Here is an 18,712-nt window from a genome sequence, read left to right on the forward strand (position 1 = left end):
GACCTTAGGGGGTTAGTATAATTTTCTAATGTTGCAATATAGGTGTTATTTGTCCATCTCAAAACTGTGAAAATTGCCTTGGCTACCAAAATACCTATAAATCCCTGGCAGCAAAAGGGTTAAAAACAGATAACCCTTTAAGAACTGCTCTTTTCCGTGGCCATGTTTTTCTGTTTAATTTTTTTAAAAAACCTTTTTTTTGTTGTAACTAGAGATGAGCGAACACTAAAATGTTCGAGGTTCGAAATTCGATTCGAACAGCCGCTCACTGTTCGAGTGTTCGAACGGGTTTCGAACCCCATTATAGTCTATGGGGAACATATACTCGTTAAGGGGGAAACCCAAATCCGTGTCTGGAGGGTCACCAAGTCCACTATGACACCCCAGGAAATGATACCAACACCCTGGAATGACACTGGGACAGCAGGGGAAGCATGTCTGGGGGCATAAAAGTCACTTTATTTCATGGAAATCCCTGTCAGCTTGCGATTTTCGCAAGCTAACTTTTCCCCATAGAAATGCATTGGCCAGCGCTGATTGGCCAGAGTACGGAATTCGACCAATCAGCACTGGCTCTGCTGGAGGAGGCGGAGTCTAAGATCGCTCCACACCAGTCTCCATTCAGGTCCGACCATAGACTCCGCCTCCTCCGGCAGAGCCAGCACTGGTTGGTCGAATTCCGTACTCTGGCCAATCAGCGCTGGCCAATGCATTCCTATGGATTCCTATATTCACACTCGGCTCTGCTACATCGCACACTTGGCTCTGCTATATCAGATGGACTGACCGGCACATCAGATGTAGCAGAGCCGAGTGTGCACACTCGGCTCTGCTACATCACACACTCGGCTCTGCTATATCAGATGGGCTGACCGGCACATCAGATGTAGCAGAGCCGAGTTTGCACACTCAGCTCTGCTACATCTGATGTGCCGGTCAGCCCATCTGATATAGCAGAGCCGAGTGTGTGATGTAGCAGAGCCGAGTGTGCACACTCGGCTCTGCTACATCTGATGTGCCGGTCAGCCCATCTGATATAGCAGAGCCGAGTGTGTGATGTAGCAGAGCCGAGTGTGCACACTCGGCTCTGCTACATCTGATGTGCCGGTCAGCCCATCTGATATAGCAGAGCTGAGTGTGTGATGTAGCAGAGCCGAGTGTGCACACTCGGCTCTGCTACATCTGATGTGCCGGTCAGCCCATCTGATATAGCAGAGCCGAGTGTGTGATGTAGCAGAGCCGAGTGTGCACACTCGGCTCTGCTACATCTGATGTGCCGGTCAGCCCATCTGATATAGCAGAGCCGAGTGTGTGATGTAGCAGAGCCGAGTGTGCACACTCGGCTCTGCTACATCTGATGTGCCGGTCAGCCCATCTGATATAGCAGTGCCGAGTGTGTGATGTAGCAGAGCCGAGTGTGCACACTCGGCTCTGCTACATCTGATGTGCCGGTCAGCCCATCTGATATAGCAGAGCTGAGTGTGTAATGTAGCAGAGCCGAGTGTGCACACTCGGCTCTGCTACATCTGATGTGCCGGTCAGCCCATCTGATATAGCAGAGCCGAGTGTGTGATGTAGCAGAGCCGAGTGTGCAAACTCGGCTCTGCTACATCTGATGTGCCGGTCAGCCCATCTGATATAGCAAAGCCGAGTGTGTGATGTAGCAGAGCCGAGTGTGCACACTCGGCTCTGCTACATCTGATGTGCCGGTCAGCCCATCTGATATAGCAGAGCCGAGTGCGTGATGTAGCAGAGCCGAGTGTGCACACTCGGCTCTGCTACATCTGATGTGCCGGTCAGCCCATCTGATATAGCAGAGCCGAGTGTGTGATGTAGCAGAGCCGAGTGCGAATATAGGAATCCATAGGAATGCATTGGCCAGCGCTGATTGGCCAGAGTACGGAATTCGACCAATCAGCGCTGGCTCTGCCGGAGGAGGCGGAGTCTAAGGTCGGACCTGAATGGAGACTGGTGTGGAGCGATCTTAGACTCCACCTCCTCCAGCAGAGCCAGCGCTGATTGGTCGAGTTCCGTACTCTGGCCAATCAGCGCTGTCCAATGCATTCCTATTGGAAAAAGTTTATGTCACAAAAAATCACAATTACACACCCGATAGAGCCCCAAAAAGTTATTTTTAATAACATTCCTACCTAAATAAAGGTTATCCCTAGCTATCCCTGCCTGTACAGCAATCCCTGTCTCTTAGTCACAAAGTTCACATTCTCATATGACCCGGATTTGAAATCCACTATTCGTCTAAAATGGAGGTCACCTGATTTCGGCAGCCAATGACTTTTTCCGATTTTTTTCGATGCCTCTGGTGTCGTAGTTCCTGTCCCACCTCCCCTGCGCTGTTATTGGTGCAAAAAAAGCGCCAGGGAAGGTGGGAGGGGAATCAAATTTTTTTGGAGTTTGCCACGTGATGTTCGATTCGAATCGAACACATCGAACAGCCTGATATCCGATCGAACGTGTGTTCGATAGAACACTGTTCGCTCATCTCTAGTTGTAACCTTACTAAATAAACTTTCATCTGACATTGTTTTTCAGGGGTTTTTTTTTTCAGATAATTTCCATTATACTTTAAATCATAATAACAAATTTTTTTTTGTTGTAACCTTACTAAATAAACTTTCATCTGACATTGTTTTTCAGGGGTTTTTTTTTCAGATAATTTCCATTATACTTTAAATCATAATAACAAATTCTCAAAGATATAAAAGAGGTGTCTATAGAGATATGTATTGTATTTGTAGATAAGTAGTAAAAAAATGAGAAAAGTTCTTTAATAAAGTTTTATTTCTGAATAAACATATTACAATAAAGAATTGAACAGGCTTCCCTGTCATACAAAACTTTAAAAGAATAAAGTTCTTATATATCACACTTTTTAAGAATGCTGTTATCTTTGTATTAAATTTGTACTGATATGTCAACTGGTATACTTTCCACAGTCATACATGAGCGGTTATGTAATATTATCCTCTTACATAGTACAGATACCATAATGTCCAGAGCAAAGTATACGATTCCCTAAATAAATTAGAAGAATATTAGCAGTCACCAAGGAATTCTGAAGGCCAGGTGCATTCTGCCTGGAATAAGACCAACTTCTACACACGTGGATTTGGTCTGTACGTTGCCTGTTTTTCCCCATTCTGAACAGGTACCTGTACTTCTAGCACCATAGATGACTATTGTACAATGCTTGAAGTCCCTGCCATGGGACTATTATTCCATATTGCAAACATGATCATAGTAATAGACAATAGTCCTGCAGGGACTACTGATATAATACTCTTGGTATAATAGATAATGGTTGGAGTCCAGGTTCTTGTTCAGTCTTCTGTCCAGAAAATATGTCTGATACACAGTTTGTACTTCACAGACTGAACTTTGAGTAAGGCAATGATCACATGGTCAGTATATTGCATCAGTATTTGTAAGCCAAAACAGTGGATCAACAACATGGTAAGAGGCACAACTCATCCTATGATAGTTCTTCTAGTGCTTCTAATCCTGGTTTGGGTTTACAAATATTGTTACAAGACATTGACCAAACACTGACAATGGTAAAGTGGCCTAAGCCAATAATTCCCAACATGCTTCAAATATAAATGACAAAAACAAATGATACAAAATGTTCATTAAATGACGTTCTCTGATTCCAAGCAAATATTTTTTTTTATTGTTTTTGGTATACATTTAAGAATGAAGTGTCATTGGATAGGCCAGGTCTTGTACAATGTACTATTTACTAGTATGCCGAAATGTAGACACCTCATATTGTTTACACTACATCAGAGACCTTGCAAACACACTTGCTGTATCTCATCTATTTCTTTGGGACATTCAGATGAAAGAATCAAGGGGGAATGTTCTGTGATCACAACATCGTCTTCAATGCGGATTCCAATGCCTCTGTATTTTTCGGGAGCTTCAGTGTCATTCTTAGGAATATAAATACCTAATATAAAAATAAGTATTATTATTAATTCCATACTGATGTAGTAATATGTAAAGAAGCCTTATCTATCTAACTGCCCATAATAAAAAGAATACATCATAAAAACAAGCTACAGTATGCAGGTACAGACTGGCCCCCAGAGCCGGATGGGCTTCCAGCTGAGCCTGGCACGGCACATGGACACTCATTGTACAACATCTCAACCAGGCTATAATATACAGTAATAGTAAAGTCTAATATACTGGGTAGATTACTTAAGAAGCTACCCAGTTTATTTTTATGTACTTTAGACACACTGGGTGGCTGAGATGGCTTCTAAGTACACAGTCAGGCCAACCAGTAGCCTTCCTCCCTGAGGCCCATCTTCTCAATCACATTGCAGGGGTCCCAATCACATCTTGCCGCTGCCTGTGGCCTGCTGCTGTGTGGGCACATATCCCCAGCTTACAGGGCCCTAGTTCAAGTTAAGATCCAAGCAGACTAATGACAGGACCCGGAACAGAAACAATCCTTGGCAACGGCTAGGCTGCAAGCTACTACTGAAAAATAAAGTAGAAATCCTTCTTTTATATTTCCTATAATTTGTTAACCCACTTGTGTTTAGCTCAAAAAACTGCACAAAAGGACAGATAACATGGCCTCTGCAGCAAATGCAACCAAACACGTAAGGCTTGGGCCCCAGGCTCAGTGGTTAGCACTGTAGCCTTGTAGCACAGGAGTCCTGGGTTCAAATCTAGCCAAGTACAACATCTGGAAGGAGTTTGTGTGCCCTCCCAATGTTTGCGTGGGATACCTCCGGGTACTCCAAAGACATACTGATAGGGAATGTAGATTTTTATACATTTTTTTTAATGTAGATTGTGAGCCCACAATGTACAGGGTGGCCATAATATAACCTCAGCTGTTTGGAGTCGTGTGCAGGCTGACCCAATGGATGGAATTGCCTGAAAATTTGTATGTGTGCTAGTCAAGGCATGGGGAAACGGACGGCATGAAAGAAAATAAATAAAAAAATAACCCTAAAAATCATCACCAACTGCTTCCTCGTGACAAAGACACCCGCATGACATTTGCATTAATGTTTCTGGCCAGAGTGGAAGTGGATACCAATTGGCCATGGAATATCCTGTGGAGCGACGAAGCGCATTTTTACCTGAATGGAACAGTCAACACACAGAACTGTCGCATATGGGCCACCGAAAACCCATGTGCGCTCAAGGGGGTTCCACTGCATTCGCCCAAGGTGACCATTTGGTGTGGATTCACCTCATCATTCATGATTGGACCGTTCTTTTTCAAAGATTTGGGCCCAAATGGGGTTGCCAACTGTTCTGTCACAGCAGCGAGGTACCGAACAATGCTGGTAACAGTGGTTGTTCCCCAACTCCAACAGCGGCAGTGTCTGCAGACAATCACCTTCATGCAGGATGGAGTCCCTTCCTCACATCGCAAATCCTGTGAAGAACGCTCTTCGTGCACATTTTCCCAATGACAGGATTTTGGCCACCACACTCTCCGGATCTCACTCCTTGTAATTTCTGGTTGTGGGGACACTTGAAGGAGCGTGTTTATTGGGGGAACGTTGAAACCCTGCCTGACCTCAAAGACCGCATCACTTTGGAAGTGCGCAGCATCTAACCAGAGACGTTACACGCAAGCGTCGAGCACGTTCTGCATGGGATGACCATGCTCACCATGCATGATGGCGGCCACATTGAACAGTCATGCTAGTCGGTGGTTTAAATGGGACATCCCCAAGTATCGACAGAAGGGTTTTGTGCCGTTTCCCCATGCCTTGATTAGCACAAATACAAATTTTCAGGCAATTCCGTCCATTGGGTCAGCCTGCACACGACTCCAAACACCTGAGGTTATATTATGGCCACCCTGTACATTTTTCCCTATCAGTATGTCTTTTTGAAATATGGGATGGAAATCCATGCAAACACAGGGAAAACATACAAACTCCTTGCAGATGTTTTTTTGCCCTTGGTGGGATTTGAACACCGGGACTCCAGCGCTGCAAGGCTGCGGTGCTAACCACTGAGCCACTGTGTGGCCCCCAGGGAATGTAGATTGTGAGCCTTGTATAGGACAGTGTTGACTATATCTGTAAAGTGCTGAGAAATATGATGATGCTTTATAAGTAACCAGTATAGATAGATAAATAATAAATCTCAGTTTATGCTGTGAACCCCAGAGTAGATTTTAATCTGTGGGAAGTCTGCAGCATTTGTGCAACAAAAAAGCACCACATGATCAGTGACTTAGAAGTCACTTATTGCACTGCTATGTGGGAAATTTGCAGTGATAATTTGCAACAAAAATTGCAAATCCGCACTACAGGTCATTCTGCTGGATTTTTTTCTGGAGTGTGTGGATGAGATTTAGTAAAAACTTATTTTGCTGGTACTGAATGGTACAGCTATTCCCACAAGCAATTTAGCAACAGAAAATCTAGATGTTTTCTAGGAATTTCATATTCAAGGACTTTTATATAGATGACCCTTTATACTGATTGTCTATAGAAAGGTGGGGACCCAATTCTCACACAGGAAGTAGCAACAACGTTCACTTTGTTTTCAACAGAGTGGTAATACAAATCTTAACAATTAAAGTGACTGATAAGAGCTGCACTACCATTCCAGAATACCAATACAGAAGATGCATTACTACTTCAAGAGCTGCAGTGGCGTCAATCAGCTCATTGGCAGTTATTGGGAGTTGGATTCCCCACAGATCGGATACTGTTCGCTGATCCTAAAGCTATGTCACGCCTCATAAAAGTCCTCAGGTCTCACTGAGTTGGTGGGTGGATATTAGTTGCCATACACTGCACATAGTAACTATGGCTAAATCTGCTCTATAACCATCCCTTGTACTCAGAACCAGCCCCAAGAACAGGATCATGCAGGACATAAATAGACATTTGGCCTGGCCTGCACTGATCTGAATAAAGCACTATGATAGTGATATAAACCTATCTTTCCTCTCTTTATCTCCTGCACCTTCTGCTCACTTCTCCCCCATCTCCTCACCAATGACTTCTAAGACATGAGTAATCCAAGTCATGTTACCTACAGTCCGTCTCAAGATGGACATAGCAGAGAGTTAATTTTGTGTTCATTGTACTCTTATACAACATGTATAATGATAAACATTTCTGATTTTCTTTCTTTTCTTTTTCATTAAAGCGAAAAGTCAACAAAGTCAGACCTAAAAAAGTTGGTCCTACCTGGTTCTATAGTTATAACCATGCCTGGCTGTAGAGGCAAAGATCGGGATATAAGAGGAGTGTCGTGTACATCCATGCCTAGATAATGTCCAACATGGTGTGGGCAGTACCTACGTGCAGCCTGCAACCAGAAGAACACATTCAGTTCAACTATGAATTTATCTGAAATAACTTATTATATAATAAGTTCATTATTATACATACCTGTTATGCTACTGACATCATAGTACACACCTGTTACTACAGAATATCAGAAGGCTCTGTTCACATCTATGTGTGCAATTTTGTGTGCTGATCTTATTATACGTAATAGGATCTATCAGGCACCACTGGTGCAATATCTGGCATTTCTGTGATTCTCTTTGTTCTGCTTCTTTGATGAAACAGGATAACAGAAATCACTAGTGAAGATGTGAACAGAGCCTAATATGCACTTCAGGTGCTGCAGCACATTATAATAGTGATAGGAGGATAAACACAAACAATAGTATAAGAAGAGAGAACTACAACTCCCATCATGTCCAGGTTGGTTTAATGTCCTTTGATTTCACACAATAAAAGAGTATAAGAGGAGAGAACTAATACTCTTCCAGTACGTCCATGCTGTTATAATGGGATGTCAGCGAAAATTATAGCAGACATGTCAACCTGGGAGATCCCTTCATAAGGCTCTCTGCAAACAGTCAAGTATGATGAAAAAAGGGATGTCCTTGCATTGTCAGCAGCGCCCCCACCCGTCAGTGGTCCCACTACTACTACTACTGTCTCCAAGCCAGACTGCAACCATATTTACAACATGTACATGGGACGGGTTCACCTGTCAGATCAAGTGCTGTAGCTGTAAAACAAAGGTGTGGTACAAAAAGCTGGCCGTGCACATTGTAGAGTGCTATTCCAATGTGTAGGCCAGGATAATTCCTTCATTTTCAAGAGATGGTGATCCACCAGGAAGAGGAAGGCTACAATAATTTTGGAAGAGAGGCCTCCCAAACTGTAAGGAAAGGTCCAAAAATGATGCAGTGTGTTCCAAAAAGAGGATACAAAATGGCATAATTCATGTCCCAAAAACTGGCCTCTGCATAAAGGAATTCTTCAAAGCATTCCACACATCAATGGATTAATAATTTTATTCATTATATATCTGGTATATATTCATGGGTCATTCATGCCTTAGGCCATCAATATTAGATCCGCAGAGGTCCAACTGCTGGGACCTCCAGAGATCAGCAGTTCCAGGATTGTGCGGCTCACTATAAAGTTTGTATGTCAGAAACCATGCTGCTCACTCGCTGTACGATGTGTAGAACTGGCTTCAGCGGTCCCTAACATCTGCTCTGGAAGCGGGAAGAGAACGGAGAGCAGTGCCAGAGCCCATGTGAGGTGAGTAACACTGTTTGTTATGTTTATTCACCTCCCCTGCACCACTGTTAATTATACTCTGAGTATAGTAGTAGTTCAATTAGTGTTGAGGCGGGGGGAGGGGGGAATGTCTCTCTCACTCAATGTGTACCCCTGGGGATAGCCCCCATTGGGTACATGTACCGCGCCTTGAAAACTACTGGTCTAGACAATTCATCTGTGAGCTAAATGCATCAGCATTTCAAATTACATACATAGTCACCTGTCTGACTTTTAACTTGTCCACCTGTTCCCCACGTTTCCCCCTGTTCCTGTTTCCTCTGGTCGTTCTGAGTTCGTTGGTTCTGCCCTTTCCCTTGTTTTTGGTTCGCCAGTTCTTTTAGTGATTTGCCTGTCAGCTTATGCAATGGCCCACTTGCGGCCTTGTCTGACTCCTCATTTATGATGCGGTTTATCATTGTTTTGTATTTAAAAAAGATTAATAAAACTTGATTACACCTTAAATTGTCCACCTGTAGAAGGTGTGTTTTGAAAAAAAAAAAAAACCAGCAGCGAAAAAATTGGCAATTTGGAGTCAAATGCAATACAATGGGACAATGTAATTTTGCATGTGTGAAAGCAGGCTTGGGACATCACATCTTCATGTGCCCATGAAGTATTTTTCAATTATGTGAATCTTAAGCAGTTTCTATTCAAAAATATTACTTTAGCTAGAGAAAATGTTAAATCTTATATATTTACAATATTCTCTAGCAGACATGGGGTTAACACTCTACTGACATCATATCTGTTATATTCTGGGTACATGGGTGCGGTTAGAGTACACCATAGTAGAAATCTCCTTACATAGCTACAAGATGGAAGGTAACACCCCCTCTCATGAATATAAATGAGTAAGAAATACACATGTCTGGGTCTCTCTTTGGGAACACCAGGGTGGGTGGTCCAGGCAGATGGACATCCATGGACGTCGTAACCAGCCCAAGTCCACCAACCAGATGACAAGCATGAACCAAGCTGTAACTACAAGATATCCAGATGATTTAACTTCTCTGAAGATGTAAGCTATTGACAATTGACTGATATTTGTGTTATTTGGACATTTTCCCTGTTCCTGTGTTTTCCTTCAAGATATTAATAAACCTCTACACTGATTTATAACAAGCTGACTTCTTCCTATCGTGGATAAGGCCTACAACACGTGACACAAGTCTATCCCACAATTTCAAGGATATTTAACAGTGGACACAAGTCTCACCGGCAAATACAAGATATTTAACAGTATCGAGCCAGGTACTGATATTTAACAGAAAACTAACTTACTTTGTAAAGTTGACTGTCATTGCATCTTTCCTTCACAATGCCAAGGTCTCTGAGTTTATTTCCCAGTTGAATCAACATATGACTATATAGGTTCTCCAGACTTATGCCTGGGAGGCAAAGATTTAGGCAAGACTTCTGCACCTCCAGGACAGACTCATACAGTTCTGTTTGTGCAACAGTAAACCTTTAGAAAAAAAAAGTCAATTTGATTAACAAGATGACATTTTATAAATGTATAGTCTTAATTACATAATTGGTATTTGAAGAAGTATCTGGAATTAACATATCAGTAAATCTCAAACTAACCATTGTCTCATAACAAAGAAAAAACAAACATACAAACACTTTCAGAAATACCTTCAATTGTGCTAAATTATCTATACCAAAGTGAACTGTGTTACGTGACCTTTGAAGCCACACTAAGGCGAAACGCGCGTCGGGCATTTTTTCTTTGCCCCACAAGTGGCATCCTGGGAGTTGTCCCCTGTATAGTGTTACACTGTCAGTATGTCAATTGGTATGTATTAACATTGATTGTGGTTTATCCCTGTGTTGAAAACACCTGATATGTGCTGCAAATGCCTGACCTTTGGTGTTGGCATAATGCCTAGATAACTATTGTTTATTACTTGAATCAGCCACTATATTGCATAATGTATGTATGTTACCATTTGGACATTGTTCTTTACTAGACAGTGTACATTAATTTCTATATTTCCATCTTTACTAGAGATGAGCGAACAGTGTTCTATCGAACTCATGTTCGATCGGATATTAGGCTGTTCAGCATGTTCGAATCGAATCGAACACCGCGTGGTAAAGTGCGCCATTACTCGATTCCCCTCCCACCTTCCCTGGCGCCTTTTTTGCTCCAATAACAGCGCAGGGTAGGTGGGACAGGAACTACGACACCGGTGACGTTGAAAAAAGTAGGCAAAACCCATTGGCTGCCGAAAACATGTGACCTCTAATTTAAAAGAACAGCGACGCCCAGCTTCGCGTCATTCTGAGCTTGCAATTCACCGGGGACGGAGGTTTCCGTCCAGTTAGCTAGGGCTTAGATTCTGGGTAGGCAGGGACAGGCTAGGATAGGAAGGAGAAGACAACCAACAGCTCTTACAGTCCTATGAAAAAGTTTGGACACCCCTATTAATCTTAATCATTTTTTGTTCTAAATATTTTGGTGTTTGCAACAGCCATTTCAGTTTGATATATCTAATAACTGATGGACACAGTAATATTTCAGGATTGAAATGAGGTTTATTGTACTAACAGAAAATGTGCAATATGCATTAAACCAAAATTTGACCGGTGCAAAAGTATGCGCACCCTTATCATTTTATTGATTTGAATTCCCCTAACTACTTTTTACTGACTTACTGAAGCAGAAAATTGGTTTTGTAACCTCAGTGAGCTTTGAACTTCATAGCCAGATGTATCCAATCATAAGAAAAGGTATTTAAGGTGGCCAATTGCAAGTTGATCTCCTATTTGAATCTCCTCTGAAGAGTGGCATCATGGGCTACTCAAAACAACTCTCAAATGATCTGAAAACAAAGATTGTTCAACATAGTTGTTCAGGGGAAGGATACAAAAAGTTGTCTCAGAGATTTAACCTGTCAGTTTCCACTGTGAGGAACATAGTAAGGAAATGGAAGAGCACAGGGACAGTTCTTGTTAAGCCCAGAAGTGGCAGGCCAAGAAAAATATCAGAAAGGCAGAGAAGAAGAATGGTGAGAACAGTCAAGGACAATCCACAGACCACCTCCAAAGAGCTGCAGCATCATCTTGCTGCAGATGGTGTCACTGTGCATCGGTCAACTATACAGCGCACTTTGCACAAATAGAAGCTGTATGGGAGAGTGATGAGAAAGAAGCCGTTTCTGCACGTACGCCACAAATAGAGTTGCCTGAGGTATGAAAAAGCACATTTGGACAAGGCAGCTTCATTTTGGAAACAAAAATTGAGTTGTTTGGTTATAAAAAAAGGCGTTATGCATGGCGTCCAAAAAGAAACAGCATTCCAAGAAAAACACATGCTACCCACTGGAAAATTTGGTGGAGGTTCCATCATGCTTTGGGGCTGTGTGGCCAATGCCGGCATCGGGAATCTTGTTAAAGTTGAGAGTCGCATGGATTCCACTCAGTATCAGCAGATTCTTGAGAATAATGTTCAAGAATCAGTGACGAAGTTGAAGTTACGCCGGGGATGGATATTTCAGCAAGACAATGATCCAAAACACCGCTCCAAATCCTCAGGCATTCATGCAGAGGAACAATTACAATGTTCTGGAATGGCCATCCCAGTCCCCAGACCTGAATATCATTGAACATCTGTGGGATGATTTGAAGCGGGCTGTCCATGCTCGGCGACCATCTAACTTAACTGAACTTGAATTGTTTGTCCAAAATACCTTTATCCAGGATCCAGGAACTGATTAAAAGCTACAGGAAGCGACTAGAGGCTGTTATCTTTGCAAAAGGAGGATCTACTAAATATTAATGTCACTTTTCTGTTGAGGTGCCCATACTTTTGCACCCGTCAAATTTTGGTTTAATGCATTTTGCACATTTTCTGTTAGTACAATAAACCTCATATTAATCCTGAAATATTACTGTGTCCATCAGTTATTAGATATATCAAACTGAAATGGCTGCTGCAAACACCAAAATATTTAGAACTAAAAATGATTAAGATTAATAGGGGTGCCCAAACTTTTTCACAGGACTGTATAAGAGCTAAATTCCAGGGAGAAGCTTGTCAGTGTAACGTGGCACTGACGGGCTCAATCGCCGCAACCCAGCTTTCCGCGGATCCTGAATGGAATACACTGACAGTGTATTCCCGTATACCCGATATATACCCCCGATACCCGTTCCAACGGTGTGCCCCCCCACCTTCACCCCAGAAATACCCTGCAAGTCCCCTAGCAATAGAATTGGGGCTATATACACCCACTATTTTTGCTACTGCCATATAGTGCCATTGTCTCACTGGGAATTCAAAGAATATATTGGGGTTACATATCACTTCAATTCCAGGGAGAAGCTTGTCAGTGTAACGTGGCACTGACGGGCTCAATCGCCGCAACCCAGCTTTCCCAGGATCCTGAATGGAACACACTGACAGTGTATTCCCGTATACCCCATATATACACCCCAAATCCCCGTTCCAACGGTGTGCCCCCCCACCTTCACCTCAGAAATACCCTGCAAGTCCCCTAGCAATAGAATTGGGGCTATATACACCCACAATTTTTGCTACTGGTATGTAGTGCCATTGTCTGACTGGGAATTCAAAGAATATATTGGGGTTACGTGCACCCACAATTTTTGCTACTGGTATATAGTGCCATTGTCTCACTGGGAATTCAAAGAATATATGGGGGTTATGTGCACCCACAATTTTTGCTACTGCTATATAGTTCCAGTTTCTGACTGGTAATTCAAAGAATATATTGGGGTTACGTGCACCCACAATTTTTGCTACTGGTATATAGTGCCATTGTCTCACTGGGAATTCAAAGAATATATTGGGATTACGTGCACCCACAATTTTTGCTACTGGTTTATAGTGCCATTGTCTCACTGGGAATTCAAAGAATATATTGGGGTTATGTGCACCCACAATTTTTGCTACTGCTATATAGTGCCAGTTTCTGACTGGTAATTCAAAGAATATATTGGGGTTATGTGCACCCACAATTTTTGCTACTGGTATATAGTGCCATTGTCTCACTGGGAATTCAAAGAATATATTGGTGTTATGTGCACCCACAATTTTTGCTACTGCTATATAGTTCCAGTTTCTGACTGGTAATTCAAAGAATATATTGGGGTTACGTGCACCCACAATTTTTGCTACTGGTATATAGTGCCATTGTCTCACTGGGAATTCAAAGAATATATTGGGGTTATGTGCACCCACAATTTTTGCTACTGGTATATAGTGCCATTGTCTGACTGGGAATTCAAAGAATATATGGGGGTTACGTGCACCCACAATTTTTGCTACTGGTATATAGTGCCATTGTCTGACTGGGAATTCAAAGAATATATTGGGGTTATGTGCACCCACAATTTTTGCTACTGCTATATAGTGCCAGTTTCTGACTGGTAATTCAAAGAATATATTGGGGTTACGTGCACCCACAATTTTTGCTACTGGTATATAGTGCCATTGTCTCACTGGGAATTCAAAGAATATATTGGGGTTACGTGCACCCACAATTTTTGCTACTGGTATATAGTGCCATTGTCTCACTGGGAATTCAAAGAATATATTGGGGTTATGTGCACCCACAATTTTTGCTACTGGTATATAGTGCCAGTTTCTGACTGGTAATTCAAAGAATATATTGGGGTTACGTGCACCCACAATTTTTGCTACTGGTATATAGTGCCATTGTCTCACTGGGAATTCAAAGAATATATGGGGGTTATGTGCACCCACAATTTTTGCTACTGCTATATAGTTCCAGTTTCTGACTGGTAATTCAAAGAATATATTGGGGTTACGTGCACCCACAATTTTTGCTACTGGTATATAGTGCCATTGTCTTACTGGGAATTCAAAGAATATATTGGGGTTATGTGCACCCACAATTTTTGCTACTGCTATATAGTGCCAGTTTCTGACTGGTAATTCAAAGAATATATTGGGGTTACGTGCACCCACAATTTTTGCTACTGGTATATAGTGCCATTGTCTCACTGGGAATTCAAAGAATATATTGGGGTTATGTGCACCCACAATTTTTGCTACTGGTATATAGTGCCATTGTCTGACTGGGAATTCAAAGAATATATGGGGGTTACGTGCACCCACAATTTTTGCTACTGGTATATAGTGCCATTGTCTGACTGGGAATTCAAAGAATATATTGGGGTTATGTGCACCCACAATTTTTGCTACTGCTATATAGTGCCAGTTTCTGACTGGTAATTCAAAGAATATATTGGGGTTACGTGCACCCACAATTTTTGCTACTGGTATATAGTGCCATTGTCTCACTGGGAATTCAAAGAATATATTGGGGTTACGTGCACCCACAATTTTTGCTACTGGTATATAGTGCCATTGTCTGACTGGGAATTCAAAGAATATATTGGGGTTATGTGCACCCACAATTTTTGCTACTGCTATATAGTGCCAGTTTCTGACTGGTAATTCAAAGAATATATTGGGGTTATGTGCACCCACAATTTTTGCTACTGCTATATAGTGCCAGTTTCTGACTGGTAATTCAAAGAATATATAGGGGTTACGTGCACCCACAATTTTTGCTACTGGTATATAGTGCCAGTTTCTGACTGGGAATTCAAAGAATATAATGGGGTTACGTGCACCCACAATTTTTGCTACTGCTATATAGTGCCATTGTCTGACTGGGAATTCAAAGAATATATTGGGGTTACGTGCACCCACAATTTTTGCTACTGGTATATAGTGCCATTGTCTGACTGGGAATTCAAAGAATATATTGGGGTTATGTGCACCCACAATTTTTGCTACTGCTATATAGTGCCAGTTTCTGACTGGTAATTCAAAGAATATATTGGGGTTACGTGCACCCACAATTTTTGCTACTGGTATATAGTGCCATTGTCTCACTGGGAATTCAAAGAATATATTGGGGTTACGTGCACCCACAATTTTTGCTACTGGTATATAGTGCCATTGTCTCACTGGGAATTCAAAGAATATATAGGGGTTACGTGCACCCACAATTTTTGCTACTGGTATATAGTGCCAGTTTCTGACTGGGAATTCAAAGAATATAATGGGGTTACGTGCACCCACAATTTTTGCTACTGCTATATAGTGCCATTGTCTGACTGGGAATTCAAAGAATATATTGGGGTTACGTGCACCCACAATTTTTGCTACTGGTATATAGTGCCATTGTCTCACTGGGAATTCAAAGAATATATAGGGGTTACGTGCACCCACAATTTTTGCTACTGGTATATAGTGCCAGTTTCTGACTGGGAATTCAAAGAATATATTGGGGTTACGTGCACCCACAATTTTTGCTACTGCTATATAGTGCCATTGTCTGACTGGGAATTCAAAGAATATATGGGGGTTACGTGCACCCACAATTTTTGCTACTGGTATATAGTGCCATTGTCTGACTGGGAATTCAAAGAATATATTGGGGTTATGTGCACCCACAATTTTTGCTACTGCTATATAGTGCCAGTTTCTGACTGGTAATTCAAAGAATATATTGGGGTTATGTGCACCCACAATTTTTGCTACTGCTATATAGTGCCAGTTTCTGACTGGTAATTCAAAGAATATATTGGGGTTACGTGCACCCACAATTTTTGCTACTGGTATATAGTGCCATTGTCTCACTGGGAATTCAAAGAATATATGGGGGTTACGTGCACCCACAATTTTTGCTACTGGTATATAGTGCCATTGTCTGACTGGGAATTCAAAGAATATATTGGGGTTATGTGCACCCACAATTTTTGCTACTGCTATATAGTGCCAGTTTCTGACTGGTAATTCAAAGAATATATTGGGGTTACGTGCACCCACAATTTTTGCTACTGGTATATAGTGCCATTGTCTCACTGGGAATTCAAAGAATATATTGGGGTTACGTGCACCCACAATTTTTGCTACTGGTATATAGTGCCATTGTCTGACTGGGAATTCAAAGAATATATTGGGGTTACATGCACCCACAATTTTTGCTACTGGTATATAGTGCCATTGTCTCACTGGGAATTCAAAGAATATATAGGGGTTCCGTGCACCCACAATTTTTGCTACTGGTATATAGTGCCAGTTTCTGACTGGGAATTCAAAGAATATATTGGGGTTACGTGCACCCACAATTTTTGCTACTGCTATATAGTGCCATTGTCTGACTGGGAATTCAAAGAATATATTGGGGTTACGTGCACCCACAATTTTTGCTACTGGTATATAGTGCCATTGTCTCACTGGGAATTCAAAGAATATATAGGGTTACGTGCACCCACAATTTTTGCTACTGGTATATAGTGCCAGTTTCTGACTGGGAATTCAAAGAATATATTGGGGTTACGTGCACCCACAATTCTTGCTACTGCTATATAGTGCCATTGTCTGACTGGGAATTCAAAGAATATATTGGGGTTATGTGCACCCACAATTTTTGCTACTGGTATATAGTGCCATTGTCTCACTGGGAATTCAAAGAATATATTGGGGTTATGTGCACCCACAATTTTTGCTACTGGTATATAGTGCCATTGTCTGACTGGGAATTCAAAGAATATATTGGGGTTACGTGCACCCACAATTTTTGCTACTGGTATATAGTGCCATTGTCTCACTGGGAATTCAAAGAATATATAGGGGTTACGTGCACCCACAATTTTTGCTACTGGTATATAGTGCCAGTTTCTGACTGGGAATTCAAAGAATATATTGGGGTTACGTGCACCCACAATTTTTGCTACTGCTATATAGTGCCATTGTCTGACTGGGAATTCAAAGAATATATTGGGGTTACGTGCACCCACAATTTTTGCTACTGGTATATAGTGCCATTGTCTCACTGGGAATTCAAAGAATATATAGGGGTTACGTGCACCCACAATTTTTGCTACTGGTATATAGTGCCAGTTTCTGACTGGGAATTCAAAGAATATATTGGGGTTACGTGCACCCACAATTTTTGCTACTGCTATATAGTGCCATTGTCTGACTGGGAATTCAAAGAATATATTGGGGTTACGTGCACCCACAATTTTTGCTACTGGTATATAGTGCCATTGTCTCACTGGGAATTCAAAGAATATATGGGGGTTACGTGCATCCACAATTTTTGCTACTGCTATATAGTGCCATTGTCTCACTGGGAATTCAAAGAATATATTGGGGTTATGTACACCCACAATTTTTGCTACTGGTATATAGTGCCAGTTTCTGACTGGGAATTCAAAGAATATATTGGGGTTACGTGCACCCACAATTTTTGCTACTGGTATATAGTGCCATTGTCTGACTGGGAATTCAAAGAATATATTGGGGTTATGTGCACCCACAATTTTTGCTACTGCTATATAGTGCCAGTTTCTGACTGGGAATTCAAAGAATATATTGGGGTTACGTGCACCCACAATTTTTGCTACTGGTATATAGTGCTATTGTCTGACTGGGAATTCAAAGAATATATGGGGGTTATGTGCACCCACAATTTTTGCTACTGGTATATAGTGCCAGTTTCTGAGTGGAAATTCCCCAAATAATTTGGGGATTCATTCACCCTACATCTCAGGCTCTTGCCATATTTACCCAGGTTGTCAGTGTTGCACCAGCTCGTTCCCAGACAGCTCGGCCCGAAAAACACGTTACCTATATAGAGGGTTTGGACAATGAAGACAACATGTTCTAAATCTAATGTCTGCACCTTCTCCAGAATTAAAATAAAGGCAGCGTTTAACTTTCAAATAGCACTGCACAAAGGAAAATCTTATCAGCTTGTCTCATGACATGCTACTGAAAAGTGTCATTTGTGTATGTTAATGTAAATATAGTTGTATAAGCTTTTTGGGTTTTAGGCACTGCTAAGTTATTTATTACCACCCGCTCCCTTATAATGATGATGACGCCAAAGTCACTGTGGGTGTTCAGAGCTCACAGCTTTGGTTGACATTTGTCTTGCTCTCTGTCGGTACCAGCTGTCTTTTTGGATACCGTAAAGTTATGTTGACTTTATTAACAGCTATAGAAGCTTTAGCCAGGTTTTGACGGTGTGTAACCCTAACAACACTAAGTGGGATACACATTAATAGTCAGTCTATGTACGCTAAACGTATCA

At 41.7% G+C, this 18,712-nt stretch overlaps 1 protein-coding gene across 1 annotated transcript in view; it reads right to left on the reverse strand.

The window, feature by feature from the left end:
- Positions 1–2,931: 2,931 nt before the first annotated feature.
- XPNPEP3 (X-prolyl aminopeptidase 3) overlaps positions 2,932–18,712 on the reverse strand; it is a 62,833-nt gene continuing 47,052 nt past the window's right edge. The window contains exons 8-10 of the mRNA XM_075286339.1: positions 9,885–10,068; positions 7,203–7,323; positions 2,932–3,967 (exon numbers count right to left, since the gene is read on the reverse strand). Of these exons, the coding sequence (XP_075142440.1) occupies positions 3,801–3,967; positions 7,203–7,323; positions 9,885–10,068 (472 nt within the window). The 3' untranslated portion in view covers positions 2,932–3,800. The remainder of the gene's footprint in view (positions 3,968–7,202; positions 7,324–9,884; positions 10,069–18,712) is intronic.

This window comes from Leptodactylus fuscus, chromosome 9, assembly GCF_031893055.1.
Source record: "Leptodactylus fuscus isolate aLepFus1 chromosome 9, aLepFus1.hap2, whole genome shotgun sequence".
NCBI classification, from domain to species: domain Eukaryota; kingdom Metazoa; phylum Chordata; class Amphibia; order Anura; family Leptodactylidae; genus Leptodactylus; species Leptodactylus fuscus.